Source organism: Lithobates pipiens, unplaced genomic scaffold (assembly GCF_037356315.1).
Source record: "Lithobates pipiens isolate NorthernLeopardFrog02 unplaced genomic scaffold, aLitPip1_a1.2 Scaffold_8, whole genome shotgun sequence".
Classification (NCBI taxonomy): domain Eukaryota; kingdom Metazoa; phylum Chordata; class Amphibia; order Anura; family Ranidae; genus Lithobates; species Lithobates pipiens.
Window position 1 is genome coordinate 607,214,276 of NW_027507903.1, and position 16,860 is coordinate 607,231,135.

The window sequence follows — 16,860 nt, forward strand, 5'->3', positions numbered from 1 at the left end:
ATCTCAGTCTCCTGACCTCAATATCATTGAGCCACTCTGGGGAGATCTCACATGTGCAGTTCATGCAAGACAGCCCAAGAATTTACAGGAATTGGAGGCTTTTTGCCAAGAAAAAAACTTCCCAAGTCTTCCCTTCAGTCTACATTTCTGGTAAGAAAACCAGCGTATTAACAGAAAAAAGAAAAAACACATTTGACATATTGTTTACAGAGAAGCGTCAACCAGTGTGCCAAATGGCTACCTAATGCACTTCTTTAATATGCTCTTAAAGCAAACCCATCTCTCCTCCTTGTTCTTTGTTCCTAAGATTTTATCCCAATAAATGCCTTCTAGCAAGATTCCTAGTTTAGGGAAGTTGGCTCTTTTGAAATTCAGTGTTTTTGTATTTACCTTGTTTCCTATTTCCTATCATGAGAGGAGTACTGAGGCAGGATGCTGTGATGCTTTCAAAAGGCTGTGTAAAGCACCCTGCTGGCCCCTCCAATCAGCCAACATTGCATAGATGAGCACAGAGACATCACTGGGTCAAAAATATGGTATGTAATGAACACTGAAAGATTTTATTTAAACATTTCATTAGCATGCTGGTGAGGAATGAGGAAAGACAAAATGAAGCAAAAAACTGTACAACAAAGAGGCAGTGAGATCTCATAAGCTTTTTTTTCTATGAGAGCAGATGTTGGCAGGCTGCTAACCCTCTTATACACACTCACCAGGGTAATTCTAAGCTGTTGGAACCCGAAACTAGAATTTAGAGTCTTTGCTGTGATCTTAGAGGATATATGAGAATGAATTACTTCACAGTGCAAGCAGCTACAGAGGTCAGTTATTGCTTGTTTTACGAAATCTCATTTATGGCTTAATACAAAATACGTAAAATAGTTTATTGTCTGGGCCCAGATGCACTTTAAAGAACATCGATTGAAAGTGGTCAATTTTTTTCTAGCTACAAAGATTGGATTGTACACAGAGTGTGGACACTTTAAATGGGAAGAGATCTAAAATGCTTACCTGGGAGAATGTGCTGCAACACATGGAGCAGTCCCAGGACAAGGTGACACCGAGGACATGGGTTACTGAGCACACGGCACGCTGGGATGAAGGCAAACCAGAGAGTTGTCTGAATAGCACAAGAGGTGGAGCTGGGTGACTACTATCACTGTACACAGCATGAGGGGGAAACAAATGCACACAGACAAGATTTAAGGTAGGACAACAAATAAAAAAAAAAATCAGCAACCAAGAAAGCAAGAAAGTGTCAGATAATTCAATCACCTAATCACAAAGTGAGACTTAACCACTTTCAGACCAGACCATTTTGCTGGCTTAAGACCAGATCGCTTTTTGCGATTCGGCACTGCACGCTTTAACTGACAATTGCGCGGTCGTGTGACGTGGCTCCCAAACAAAAATGTCCTTTTTTTTCCCACAAATAGAGCTTTCTTTTGGTGGTATTTGATCACCCCTGCGGTTTTTATTTTTTGCGCTATAAACAAAAATAGAGCGACAATTTTGAAAAAAAAAAAATGCATTATTTTTTACTTTTTGCTATAATAAATATTCCCCTAAAATATATAAAAAAAAATTTTTTTTTTCCTCAGTTTAGACCGATACATATTCTTCTACATATTTTTGGTAAAAAAAAAAAATAAATAAAAAAAAAAAATTGCAATACGTGATTATTGATTGGTTTGCGCAAAATTTATAGCGTTTACAAAATAGGGGATAGTTTTATGGAATTTTATTAATAATTTCTTTTTTACTAGTAATGGCAGCAATTAGTGATTTTTTATTGTGACTGCGACATTATGGCGGACACATCGGACATTTTTGACACATTTTTGGGACCATTGTCATTTATACAGCAATCACTGCTATACAAATGCACTGATTCCTGTGTAAATGACACTGGCAGTGAAGGGGTTAACCAGGGGTGGCAGTGTAGGGGTTAAGTGTGTACTAGGGCGTGTTACTAACTGTGGGGGGCTGGGCTGTGTGCTAGTTTGGAGCAGAGATCAGTGTCACTTGTTGCTAGGCAGAACGGGGAGATGCTGTTTATATCGGCATCTCCCTGTTCAGCCTCCCCGTGAGACGATCACGGGTATCCCCACGGCGATAGACTCTGCGTTACCCGCAACCGGACTCACGGGGGTCCCGACCGGCGTGCGATGGCATTCTGCCGACGTACATTGTCGTGCGCCAGTCGGGAAGTGGTTAAAGTGGAAGTCCATGCTAAAACTAAAATCCCTGCATCTATAGCCACCAACAATCTAACACTAACCTATCTAGCCCTGTAAAGAAAAAAAATCAGTATACATACCTTTTCTGCAGACGATCCGACCCGATCTCCAGCGGCGGAAGCACTGACCCCATGCTGAGCTGTCAGCCGCGGCTTTGCTGTGGAGGTAAGTGAAGAGGACACATCCGACATCCCATTAATTTCACAGCAGTTGTCCGACGTGTACGCAGCAGAGCTTCTGCCGCTGGAAGGTATGTATATTTGTTTCTTCTTTACAGGGCTAGATAGGTTAGTGTTAGAATGTTGGTGGCTATAGATGCAGGGATTTTAGTTTTAGCATGAACTTTCACTTTAAAGTAAAACTACAGTGAAGTATTTGATCCCCTGCTGATTTTTGTACGTTTGCCCACTGACAAATGATCAGTCTATACATTTTAATGGTCGGTTTATTTTAACAGTGAGAGACGGAAGAACAACGAAAAAAAAATCCAGAAAACCGCATTTAAAAAAAAGTTATAAATTAATTAGCATTTTAATGAGTGAAATAAGTATTTGACCCCTTCACAAAACATGACTTAGGACTTGGTGGCAAAACCCTTGTTGGCGATCACACAGGTCAGATGTTTCTTGTAGTCGGCCACCAGGTTTGCACACATCTCAGGAGGGATTTTGTCCCACTCTTCTTTGCAGATCCTCTCCAAGTCATTAAGGTTTTGAGGCTGATGTTTGGTAACTCGAACCTTCAGCTCCCTCCAGATATTTTCTATGGGACTAAGGTCTGGAGACTGGCTAGGCCACTCCAGGACCTTAATTTGCTTCTTTGTGAGCCACTCCTTTGTTGGGTTGGCAGTGTGTTTTGGGTCATTGTCATGCTGGAATACCCATCCACGACCCATTTTCAATGCCCTGGCTGAGGGAAGGAGGTTCTCATCCAAGATTTGACGATACATGGCCCCGTCCATCGTCCCTTTGATGCAGTGAAGTTGTCCTGTCCCCTTAGCAGAAAAACCCCCAAAGCATAATTTTTCCACCTCCATGTTTGATGATGGGGATGGTGTTCTTGGAGTCATAGGCAGCATTCCTCCTCCTCCTCCAAACATGTTGAGTTGATGCCAAAGAGTTTGATTTTGGTCTCATCTGACCACAACACTTTCACTCAGTTCTCCTCTGAATCATTCAGATGTTCTTTAGCAAACTTCAGAAGGGCTGTACATGGGCTTTCTTGAGCTGAGGGACCTTGTGGGTGCTGCAGGATTTCAGCCCCTCACTGTAGTGTGTTACCAATTGTTTTCTTGGTGACTTTGGTCCCAGCTGCCTTGAGATCATTGACAAGATTCTCCTGTGTAGTTCTGGGCTGATTCCTCACCGTTCTCATGACCATTGAAACTCCAGGAGGTGAGATCTTGCATGGAGCCCCAGACTGAGGGAGATCGACAGTTATTTTATGTATCTTCCATTTGCAATTGCTCCAACTGTTGTCACCCTCTCACAAAGCTGCTTGGCGATGGTCTTGTAGCCCATTCCAGCCTTGTGTAGGTCTACAACCTTGTCCCTCACATCCTTGGACAGTTCTTTGGTCTTGGCCGTGGTGGAGAGATTGGAATCTGATAGATTGCTTCTGGACAGGAGTCTTTCATACAGGTAACAAGCTGAGATTAGGAGCACTTCCTTTAAGAGAGTGCTCCTAATCTCAGCTGCTTACTTGTATAGAAGACACCTGGGAGCCAGAAATCTTGCTGATTGATAGGGGATCAAATACTTATTTCACTCATTAAATATATTGCAAAATAAATGTATAACTTTTTTAAATGTGTTTTTCTGGATATTTTTGTTGTCCTTCTGTCACTCACTAAAATAAATCTACCATTAAAATTATAGACTGATCACTTCTTTGTCAGTGGGCAAACGTACAAAATCAGCAGAGGATCAAATACTTTTTTTCTCCCTCACTATAAAAGAAAAACGTTTTTTTCTCATTTTGGATAGTGTAAGCGAGGGTTATAATCCCTGCCATATTTTTTTTGCCATCTGTGTCCCATTGGGGAGATTTCCCTTGACTTCCTGTCCCACAGCCAAAACAGGAAGTGAAAGGAAATCCCTGCAAATGAAGGGAAAACCTTGGGGCCCCCCAGGTCACCAGAACTAGTGTCCACATTTGAAGATTGTCTTTCCATTACAACCCAAATTTTTGAATTTTCTTCATATAACAGTAAACATGATAATACGGAGCGTGAATCTCCTTAATGCAGACACAGTCAGCAATAAAAAAACAAATCTCTTTCCACTCTATCCAAAACTAAAAAAATAAAAAAGTTTTGCCTTTAGCTGCACTTTAACAGGAGAAGCTTGGGGTTCACAGAATACAAACTTGCATACTCAACTCCATGCTGCAGCATCAATCTGAAGAACAGAGCAATCACAAGACCGCTGATGGCTCAGTTCTCAGTCAATTGAGTATATAGTCACTTCTCTACATTCTGCCCCTCCAGTGCTCACTGGAGTTCTATGCTGGAGAGGGAGCTGACGCAGCTGGTTTAAGGCTCTCAACTGCGTGCTGGAAGCCCGGAGCAAGCTGTCAATCAGCTATCTGGGTGGATCCTGACAAAATGAAGCCTGGAATGGCTCTGTGACATCAGCCAGCATGGACCTTAGCAATCCTGTGAAAAAATGTTGCCCATACTTCTCTTTTAACAAACTGTGCACACTGGGCATGGGGTACACATGCAAAAAAAAGTCATAAACATACATAGGGCATGTGTAGTATGGCCTGTCCTTCTGCTGCTCCTACCTTTACACTTGGCAGGATTTCCTGACTGTCAAAATGGCAGCAGGGTTTTGCTGTGTAAATACAGCAGCTGTAATAGTTGCTGCTGTCAAGAAGGGTCTTCTAACACAGTGTTTATAAACATTGTTCAGGCATGAAATAGAGATATGCAAAGAAATATTTTTACTTTTATATCTGCTGATTAATTAATCTGCAGATGGAAGGGATGTGTTTCAATTTGCATATGATTACAGTTAAAGCAACCTAACAAGACTGAAAAAAAAAATGTTTTTGAAGAAAATGTGGTACTTTAACCCTTTTTATTCCTTAGTATACTGTAACCAGACCTAATTAACACCCTTTTTCTAACCACTAAAAAAAAAAAATGTCATATTGTTTTGCATTAGAAAGAAATACAAAACTGAAATAAAAATCCATAAATTCATTTGTAAATAACTTTGCAATGCTTTGTACCAGAATCCTAATTTAAGTGTCATTTAAACAGGACAAATTCTAAAAATAAAATCTATTCTTTTTCTCTACAGTAGCAATATTTTTTTTTTTTTTAATTAACACGGATCAAAGTAGAAAAAGTGCATTGTTTTAAAGTTTTTTTTTTTACTTTAGGTCTATAGATTTGATAAGCAGCCATTTTTGCAGGATAATTTTTGTTGTAATATCCACGTCATCTCCCCCCCTGTAATATCCACGTCATCTCCCCCACTGTAATATCCACGTCATCTCCCCCACTGTAATATCCACGTCATCTCCCCCCCTGTAATATCCACGTCATCTCCCCCCCTGTAATATCCACGTCATCTCCCCCCCTGTAATATCCACGTCCTCTCCCCTACTGTAATATCCACGTCCTCTCCCCCACTGTAATATCCACCTCCTCTCCCCCACTGAAATATCCACCTCCTCTCCCCCACTGTAATATCCACGTCGTTTCCCCCACTGTAATATCCACGTCCTCTCCCCCACTGTAATATCCACGTCCTCTCCCCCACTGTAATATCCACGTCCTCTCCCCCACTGTAATATCCACGTCCTCTCCCCCACTGTAATATCCACGTCCTCTCCCCCACTGTAATATCCACGTATTCTCCCCCACTGTAATATCCACGTCCTCTCCCCCACTGTAATATCCACGTCCTCTCCCCCACTGTAATATCCACGTCCTCTCCCCCACTGTAATATCCACGTCCTCTCCCCCACTGTAATATCCACGTCCTCTCCCCCACTGTAATATCCACATCCTCTCCCCCACTGTAATATCCACATCCTCTCCCCCACTGTAATTTCCACATCCTCTCCCCCACTGTAATATCCACCTCCTCTCCCCAACTGTAATATCCACATCATCTCCCCCACTGTAATATCCACCTCCTCTCCCCCACTGTAATATCCACGTCATCTCCCCCACTGTAATATCCACGTCATCTCCCCCACTGTAATATCCACGCCCTCTCCCCCACTGTAATATCCACGTCCTCTCCCCCACTGTAATATCCACGTCATCTCCCCCACTGTAATATCCACGTCCTCTCCCCCACTGTAATATCCACGTCCTCTCCCCCACTGTAATATCCACGTCCTCTCCCCCACTGTAATATCCACGTCCTCTCCCCCACTGTAATATCCACGTCCTCTCCCCCACTGTAATATCCACGTCCTCTCCCCCACTGTAATATCCACGTCCTCTCCCCCACTGTAATATCCACGTCCTCTCCCCCACTGTAATATCCACGTCCTCTCCCCCACTGTAATATCCACGTCATCTCCCCCACTGTAATATCCACGTCATCTCCCCCACTGCAATATCCACGTCATCTCCCCCACTGCAATATCCACGTCATCTCCCCCACTGCAATATCCACGTCATCTCCCCCACTGTAATATCCACGTCATCTCCCCCACTGTAATATCCACGTCCTCTCCCCCACTGTAATATCCACGTCATCTCCCCCACTGTAATATCCACGTCCTCTCCCCCACTGTAATATCCACGTCCTCTCCCCCACTGTAATATCCACGTCATCTCCCCCACTGTAATATCCACGTCATCTCCCCCACTGTAATATCCACGTCATCTCCCCCCCTGTAATATCCACGTCATCTCCCCCACTGTAATATCCACGTCATCTCCCCCACTGTAATATCCACCTCCTCTCCCCCACTGTAATATCCACGTCATCTCCCCCACTGTAATATCCACGTCATCTCCCCCACTGTAATATCCACGTCATCTCCCCCACTGTAATATCCACGTCATCTCCCCCACTGTATTATCCACATCATCTCCCCCACTGTAATATCCACGTCAAAACTACCCCCTATTTTGTAAACGCTATAACCTTTGCGCAAACCAATCAATAATCGCTTATTGCAATTTTGCAAATTTACCAAAAATATGTAGAAGAATACGTATCGGACGTATAGGAAAAAAATTGTTATTTTTTTGAGGATATTTATTATAGCAAAACGTAAAAAATAATGCGTTTCTTTTCAAAATTGTCGCTCTTTTTCTGTTTATAGCGCAAAAAAAATAAAAACCACAGGGGTGATCAAATAGCACCAAAAGAAAGCTGTATTTGTGGGAAAAAAAGGACGTCAATTTTGTTTGGTAGCTACACGTCACATGACCGCGCAATTGTCAGTTAAATGCGACGCAGTGCCGAATTGCAATAAGTGCTCTGGTCAGGAAGGGGGTAAAATCTTCTGGGGCTGAAGTAATTAAGTAGGACTTTTATAGTGTTAAAAGTTTGAACTGGCAGACAGGTCCACTTATGGAACAGAAGGAGGGGTGTATTCACTGAAAGAGGTGGGGATACAAATCACTCCTCCAAAATACCCAAAAAGAGACAAGCCAGACCACCCCCCTTTATAACTAGTATATGACACACCGACTCTTCCACGATTACAGGTACTCTTTACTGTCATATCAAAGACCTGGCACAGACCTGATCTCTGTCGGAGGGCTCAGAACCCTGATGTAGGTGGTGGACACACTGCGGAGATATACTTTTCCAGACCTGAATAGACAACAAAAAGAAGAACATACACAAGTATCAGCATCAAGACAGGCAAACAACACATGGCTTTCATAGTGTAGTTGTCACCTTGCATGCTGCTGGTGACCTGAAAGTGAAATTCACTGGCAGCCAGCAATGTCACCAAGGTGCATCTGTGACACCACCGCTTAGTACCAACAGGTTACATCCAACTCCCATAATGCACTCCTTTGGCTTCTCTGTATTTTAAAGTTGAACGCTGAACCATAGCTCCCAGCTGTCCCTGATTACGAGGGACTGTCCCTGATTTGGAGCAATGTCCCTCATTTTGGTCTGATCCATATAGTTGTATATAAAATGCACTTTTTATCTTTCAAAAAGTGTTTCCCAGAGCTAAACCTTTCATCTGATTCCTAAATTGCTGCATTTGCACATTTTAAATGCCAATATAAAGGAATAGTAGTGCTAAATAAAAAGTCCTTCGTGGATTTAATTAACTTTTTTTTTTGGTTAATTCTCCTTTAATGGGGTGTGACAGGGGGGCGTGTCCTATGGCTACATACGTTTGTTAGTAGGTGTCCCTCATTCCCATCTCATAATGTGCCCCCCCCCCCCTCCGCTCACAACCACCATTCCCCCCTCCCCCACTGTATTTCCTTTATTTGTTATACTTCTGAATTCTAAAGTCCTCTATAATTCAGAAGTATAACAAATAAAGGAAATATTTAATATTTTAGATCTTCTGCAAGTGGTGGGCGGTCCCCAGTAAAGCCGAGACTGATGCTTTCTGCGTCATTACACTGGAAACGCTGGGCACTGTGGTGAAGTCCCCTCAGGGGCGGGTCCATGATGTTCCTACACGGAACTTCAGTAATTTTTTCATCTTCCCATCTATTAAATCTTCTGCCCTTGTTGTTTTAACTTTGGATAGTAAAACATTTTATTTTCTGCCAGTAAATACCTTATACAGCCCACTTCCTGTTTCTTTCAATTTCATTCCCGCTGTCGGTGTGAACCTAGGCTCAAGTGTATTTTGGCGTTTTGAAAGACCGCTGTGCAAATACAGTGCGGCGTAAAATATTAGAATAACCCCTTTTTTTTCTCTATGCTAAAAAAAATAAAAAAAATTTATATATATATATATATATATATATATATATATATATATATATATATATATATATATATATATATATATATATATATATATATATATATATATATAATGTTTGGGGGTTCTATGTAATTTTCCATCAAAAAGTACTGATTTTAACTTGTAAACAACAAATGTCAGAATTGACATCGTCTTGAAGAGGTTAAGGAGAAAGATAATAATGAAGATAGAATCCCACCACTGCCTCTGAAAATCCAATTTCCTGGCTGTCATACTTTTCCTGTCTCCGGTACTTTACAAGTATACAGATTAGGTTCTCTTCCTAAGATCTGCACACTAGTCATAGGTCATTGTCCCAAAGTAGTATTGAGGGCAGAGACAGCCAGGCAATTTGTGTTTTCAGAAGGAGGTCAACAAAAACAGCCTTGCATTTAATTTAATTTAAAACAGATTGTTTAAAAGTAGGGCTCGTCCGGGATTTGAACCCGGGACCTCTCGCACCCAAAGCGAGAATCATACCCCTAGACCAACGAGCCAGCTGATCTGAGTCACACGAAAGGCATACAGACATGACATCAGCATATGGCCCTGCAGCTGCAGAAGAAATATGAGAAAGCCCTGTTAGCTAGCACAGCCGTGTTATACGATACCTGGACACTTTCCTCTCCAGCCCTTGCATTAGCACAGTGGCCCCCGGAAGCAGGCCCAGAGGGTAGGAGCCCAGTGTCAGGTCCAAATAGACTGATACTGATGTTAGGCTGGCGGGTTGGGTCAGGATCACCTTGATGGAGACACCGGGTGGCAGGAAGTTGTCTGTAGAGAGAAGATTGAGAGTCAGCGCCACATGGATTCTGCTGCTGCAGGAAAGGTATGATGCTTACCGTGAGGGCGCACTCGCCGCGGTTGGGTGTGCGTGTTCTTCATGTCACACACGGAACGGGAGGACACCAGGCCACTCACAGACACCAGACATCCACTACCACTGAAAGAAAACACCAGAAAATATCCAGAAATACGGGGCTATAGAATGGAAAACGAGCAACCCATAACATTACAGTGGTTATAAAAGGCAAAAAGTTTTTTTTTTACCTTAATACATTTTTTGCATTAAAGGGGTTGTAATAGTAAGAGTTTTTTCACCTTAATGCATTCTTAAAGTGCCCCTGTCCCCATGTGCTCGCATGCAGAAGCGAACGCATACGTAAGTCCCGCCCACATATGAAAACGGTGTTCAAACCACACATGTGAGATATCGCTGCGAACGTTAGAGCGAGAGCAATAATTCTAGCCCTAGACCTCCTCTGTAACTCAAAACATGTAACCAGTAAAAAAATGTAAAGCTTTGCCTATTGGGATTTTTAAGTAGCGAAGTTTGGTGCCATTCTACGAGCGTGTGCAATTTTGAAGAGTGACATGTTAGGTATCTATTTACTCAGAGTAACTTCATCTTTCACATTATGCAAAAACATTGGGCTAACTTTACTGTTTTTTTTTTTTTTTTTTAACCAAAAAAACACGTTCGAAAAATTGCTGCGCAAATACCGTGCGAGATAAAAAGTTGCAACGACCGCCATTGTATTTTCTAGGGCCTTTGCTAAAAAAAACATATAATGTTTTGGGATTCTATGTAATTTTCTAGCAAATAAATGATGATTTTTACATGTAGGAGAGAAATGTCAGAATTGTCCTGGGTGCTCCAGAACGCCTGATGGCGCTCCCTGCATGTTGGGCCTCTGTATGTGGCCACACTGTGTAAAAGTCTCACACATGTGGTATCGCCGTACTCGGGAGTAATAGCAGAATGTGTTTTGGGGTGTAATTTGTGGTATGCATATGCTGTGTGAGAAATAAACTGATAATATGAATAATTTTGTGAGAAAAAAAAAAAAAGTTAAAAAAAATCTTGATTTTGCAAAGAATTGTGGGAAAAAATGACAACTTCCAAAAACTCATCATGCCTCTTAATAAATACCTTGGAATGTCTTCTTTCCAAAAAGGGGTCATTTGGGGGGTATTTGTACTTTTCTGGCATGTTAGGGTCTCAAGAATTGAAATAGGCCGTCAGTACTTCAGCTGTGATCAATTTTCAGATATTGGCACCATAGCTTGTGGACTCTATAACTTTCACAAAGACCAAATAATATCCACCAATTTGTACTTATTTTTACCAAAGATATGTAGTAGTATAAATTTTGGCCAAAATTTATGAAGAAAAAAATTACTAATCTGCTAAATTTTATAACAGAAATGAAGAAAAATTATAATTTTTTTTTTTTTTTACAGAATTTTTCAGGCTTTTTTCTTTTATAGCACAAAAAATAAAAAACCGAGAGGTGATTAAATACCACAAAAAGAAAGCTGTATTTGTGTGAAAAAAAAAAGGACAAAAAAAATTTCATATAGGTCCAGTGTTGCATGACTGAGTAATTGTCGTTCAAAATGTGAGAGCACCGAAAGCTGAAAATTGGTCTGGTTATTAAGGGTGTTTAAGTGCCCAGTGGTCAAGTGGTTAAAGGTGGAAAAAGTTCTGAAATTATTCATCTTTGTCTGATTTTTTCACATCACAGAAACCTGACATTTTACCAGGGGTGTGTAGACTTTTTATATCCACTGTAGCTCATCCTCACATTTTTTTTTTTTTTTTTACACAGTTTTCTGCCAGGAATCGGACGTTCATACATCAGTACCATGTACAAGAACCCTATAGGGACTTGTTAGAATAACATTTCTAAATAATTACAAAGAAGGCATGAGTAGGATGAGTAGGCTGCAAGAGGCCCAAAAGAAACCACCAGATTGACAAATCTATTTTACAGGAATCATCAATGTGATGACTAACAAGCTGGCAGACACCACAGGGAACCTGTATTGCAGTATTGGCAGTACCATGAACATCTAAGCCCTTGTACACACGGTCGGAGATTCCGACGGAATGTGTCCTATCGGACCGTTTTGTCGGATAATCCGACTGTGTGTGTGGTCTGCATCGGACTGTTTCCGTCGGAATATCCGACGGACCAAATTTTTCCAACTTGCAGGTAAAATTTTCAGACAAAATGCTCCGATCGGACATACTCCGATCATGTGTAGCCTACTTCGAGGGACAAAGTGCCACGCATGCTCAGATCCAATTCCTAGGCCAAAGCTATTGGCTACTAGCCTGAACGTAGTCCCGCCGTAACGAAATAATGTCATCACGTTATGTACAATCGGATTTTCCGACAACTTAGCCTGACCGTGTGTATGCAACATCACTTCCGGACTTCTTCCGGAATTAATCAGTCGGAATTACTCCGACGGATTTGGTTGTCGGAATCTCCGACCGTGTGTACAAGGGCTAAGGCAGGTCAGGTTCACCCTAGTGAAGAACACTTTTAAAGCACTACTTCTCCAGCTTCCCATGCTCCAGTGCTGTCCTTGCCAATACTCCTCTTCAGGGTTCAATGACTTCCAGTGAGGCCAGGCTGTCACATGCATGCCGTCCGGTGGAGTGTCATCACACCATCTTGGGACTACAGGATTATGATCACCCCACCTAAGAAATGTTCTCTGCAATACCGAGGACTGCCCACCTCTGGAGAACAAGGGAGGTTAAGGAGTCGCACATGATGTGAACTACCTGGAGTTTGCATGTTCTCCCTGTGCCTGTGTGGGTTTCCTTTCAGGTACTCCGCTTTCCTCCCACACTTCAAAAGACATGCTGGTAGGTTAACTGGATCCTGTCTAGATTGGTCCTAATATCCATATGTATAATTGTGAGTTAGGGACCCTAGATTGTAAGCTCCTTAGGGGCAGGGGCTGATGTGAATGTACAATATTTATGCAATGTGCTGCGAAAAATGGACAGCGCTATATAAGTAAAAGGTGATAAATATACAGCCAAAAAGACTTCTATATTCAAATATATATAATTTAAAAACTTAAGAAAACTGCGAACACCCCTTGGGATGGGGGTAGGATTAGGTGTGCCAACATGGAGTTCTGTAATAAAGCCTATTTCTAGTGTGGGCAAAATACATAGGGGGAAGAATTACTAAAACAGGAGAGTGCAAAATGTGCTGCGGCTCTGCAGAGAAACCAATCAGCTTCCAGGTTTTATTGTCGAAGCTTAATTGAACAAACTGAAGTTAGAAGCTGATTGGCTATCATACACAGCTGTACCAGATTCTGAGTGCACCAGTTTTAGTAAATCTAGCTATTTATGTTTACAAGATAGGTTTTAGAGTTAAAAAAAAAATAAAAAAATAAAAAAATAAAAGATTTATTTTGGGGTTCGTGACTAATATATTTCAAAATGATATATATTTAAAGCCCAAATCTAAACTAAAATCAAAAACAAAAATCAGCACAGGGAACATACCCTATTTTTTCATTCCATAAGACGCACTCCCCCCAAAAATGGGGGGAAATGTCTGTGAGTGACAGGTAGATGTGATGACATCCTTGCCATTCACCACACATCAGGCTGCATTTCATGGGCAAAGGTCAGGCTGTATTTCACGGGCATAGGGCAGGCTGCATTTCATGGGCACACGTCAGGCTGCATTTCACGGACAAAGGTCAGGCTGCATTTCAGGGGCACAGGTCAGGCCGCATTTAATTGGCACTGGTAAGGCTGAATTTCACAAGCCCAGGTCAGGCTGAGTTTCATGGGCACTAGTAAGGCTGCATTTAATTGGCACCAGTCAGGCTGCATTTCATGGGCACGGGTCAGGCTGCATTTCATGGGCACGGGTCAGGCTGCATTTCATGGGCACGGGTCAGGCTGCATTTCATGGGCACGGGTCAGGCTGCATTTCATGGGCACGGGTCAGGCTGCATTTCATGGGCACGGGTCAGGCTGCATTTCATGGGCACGGGTCAGGCTGCATTTCACGGGCACAGGTCAGGCTGCATTTCACGGGCACAGGTCAGGCTGCATTTCACGGGCACAGATCAGGCTGCATTTCACGGGCACAGATCAGGCTGCATTTAATTGTCTCTGGTCATGCTGCATTATTTGGGCACTGGTAAATATTTTAGTACACCATTTGGTTCAGAATATTTTTTTTCTTATTTTCCTCCTCTAAAACCTAGGTGGGTCTTATCGTCGGGTGCGTCTTATGGAGCGAAAAATATGGTAACTTATGCCGCATACACGCGATCGGATTTTCCGTCGGAAAAAACTTGGATGGTTTTTCCAACGGAATTCCGCTCAAGCTTGGCTTGCATACACATGGTCACACAAAATTTCTCTGAACTTTCGACCGTCAAGAACGCGGTGACGTACAAAACTACGACGAGCCGAGAAAATGAATTTCAATGCTTCAGAGCATGCGTAGAAATTTTGCGTGTCGGAATTGCTACAGGCGATCGGAATTTCCGATCTGAACTTTTTCCGACCGAAAAATTGAGAACCTACTCTCAATCTTTTACTGGCGGGAATTCCGCCAGCAAAAGTCCGGTGGAGCATACACACTAGGAAATAATCCAGGCCTTTCTTAAAGCAATCTACTGAGCAGCCAGAACCACCTCTGCAGGGAGTCTATTTCACATTTTAACAGCTCTTACTGTGAAGAAACCTTTCCGTATTTGGAGATGAAATCTCTTTTCCTCTAGCTCTCATCTGACATTTGCTGGCGGAATTTCCGATCGCGTGTACGGGGCATAACAGTTAGTATGATGTGCCCCTTGTGCCGATTCCTTCTCTTTTAGGGGAAATCTTCATCTGTTCTACCCCCTCCAATCGCTGTAATCGTCTGATGTAGCAGAGGTTAATACACCGAATAGGTTATCAGGAGCGCTCATCAAGAGTGCCCAACTATGTCCGCCCTTTCCTGCCATGTATAGAAGCCGGCTTCTATGAGTGACAGAGGATCTCTGAATGGAGGACAGGTGGATGACTGATAGCTCTGCCCCCAATTCAGAGATCCTGTATCACTTCTAGAAGCTGTAGTACGACTTGTATGAATGGCGAATTTGGCAGGAAAAGGGCGAGCATAGTCAAGCTTTCTTGATGGGAGCTCCTAACAGCCCTTTAACTGTATTACCACCCACTGCACTGGAATATTTCAGTGGAGGGGAGGAAACTTGGATTTTGAACCTTTTGCACACAAAACAAGCATGAAGCTAAAAACAAATGCATTGTTGTGGACTGAAATATCTATACTGGAGTTCCTGGCCATCAGTTTATGGTCAATAGAGGCAAGACGGGGTTCACTTCTATTCTCTGACATGCTCATAAATGTATAATGGCAAGGACAGTCCAGTGGTCAGAATGACGCCCCCTCCCCTCATAATGGCAGTGGTAGATGGATGGGAAGTCTCGGGAAAAATAGAATGCATTCATACAAGTATCCACCTAAAACAGAATACATTTCTGATTGACACAAATTGAATCCATTGGGTTACCTGCTTTTCACTGCCTCCTCTATGGAGAAGCTTTCAACATTGTATGGATGTTCGGAACTCTGTGGAAACGCGAACAAAATATCACATATATTGCAGATACCAAATACACAGCTCATCCGCTATATAATCAGAAATGTACCTCTACATCTTCCAGCATCCAATCACTGGGGACCTTCAGACACCGCGGACCACGCGGCATATCTACACCACAATCCGACAATGAATCAAATATTCCAGGATCCTGCAGAATACAAATAAACAGGAAACGGAGTCTACAGACAGAAGGGAGCTATGAGTCTGCCCTCCTTCTGCAGGGTGATACAGACAGAAGGGGCTATGAGTCTGTCCTCCTCCTGCAGGGTGATACAGACAGAAGGGAGCTATGAGTCTGTCCTCCTCCTGCAGGGTGATACAGACAGAAGGGGCTATGAGTCTGTCCTCCTCCTGCAGGGTGATACAGACAGAAGGGGGCTATGAGTCTGTCCTCCTCCTGCAGGGTGATACAGACAGAAGGGGCTATGAGTCTGTCCTCCTCCTGCAGGGTGATATAGACAGAAGGGGGCTATGAGTCTGTCATCCTCCTGCAGGGTGATACAGACAGAAGGGGCTATGAGTCTGTCCTCCTCCTGCAGGGTGATACAGACAGAAGGGGGCTATGAGTCTGTCCTCCTCCTGCAGGGTGATAGACAGAAGGGGGCTATGAGTCTGTCCTCCTCCTGCAGGGTGATACAGACAGAAGGGGCTATGAGTCTGTCCTCCTCCTGCAGGGTGATAGACAGAAGGGATCTATGAGTCTGTCCTCCTCCTGCAGGGTGATACAGACAGAAGGGGCTATGAGTCTGTCCTCCTCCTGCAGGGTGATACAGACAGAAGGGAGCTATGAGTCTGTCCTCCTCCTGCAGGATAATACACACAGACAGAAGGGGGCTATGAGCCTGCCCTCCTCCTGCAGGGTGATACAGACAGAAGGGAGCTATGAGTCTGTCCTCCTCCTGCAGGGTGATACAGACAGAAGAGGGCTATGAGTCTGTCCTCCTCCTACAGGGTGATACAGACAGAAGGGGGCTATGAGTCTGTCCTCCTCCTGCAGGGTGATACAGACAGAAGGGAGCTATGAGTCTGTCCTCCTCCTGCAGGGTGATACAGACAGAAGGGGGCTATGAGTCTGTCCTCCTCCTGCAGGGTGATACAGACAGAAGAGGGCTATGAGTCTGTCCTCCTCCTGCAGGGTGATACAGACAGAAGGGGCTGAGACTGTCCTCCTCCTGCAGGGTGATACAGACAGAAGGGAGCTATGAGTCTGTCCTCCTCCTGCAGGGTGATACAGACAGAAGGGAGC

General features: G+C 43.2%; 1 protein-coding gene and 1 non-coding gene across 3 annotated transcripts in view; both read right to left on the reverse strand.

The window, feature by feature from the left end:
- CTC1 (CST telomere replication complex component 1) overlaps nt 1-16,860 on the reverse strand; it is a 101,996-nt gene that overhangs the window by 25,037 nt on the left and 60,099 nt on the right. For both annotated transcript variants that reach the window (XM_077470612.1, XM_077470613.1), the window contains 6 exons: nt 15,661-15,762; nt 15,522-15,580; nt 10,013-10,113; nt 9,782-9,944; nt 7,967-8,038; nt 1,012-1,159 (listed from right to left, as the gene is read on the reverse strand). In XM_077470612.1, the coding sequence (XP_077326738.1) occupies nt 1,012-1,159; nt 7,967-8,038; nt 9,782-9,944; nt 10,013-10,113; nt 15,522-15,580; nt 15,661-15,762 (645 nt within the window). The remainder of the gene's footprint in view (nt 1-1,011; nt 1,160-7,966; nt 8,039-9,781; nt 9,945-10,012; nt 10,114-15,521; nt 15,581-15,660; nt 15,763-16,860) is intronic.
- On the reverse strand, nt 9,596-9,667 carry TRNAP-UGG (transfer RNA proline (anticodon UGG)). The gene has a single exon. It is a non-coding gene; the product is annotated as a tRNA-Pro (tRNA).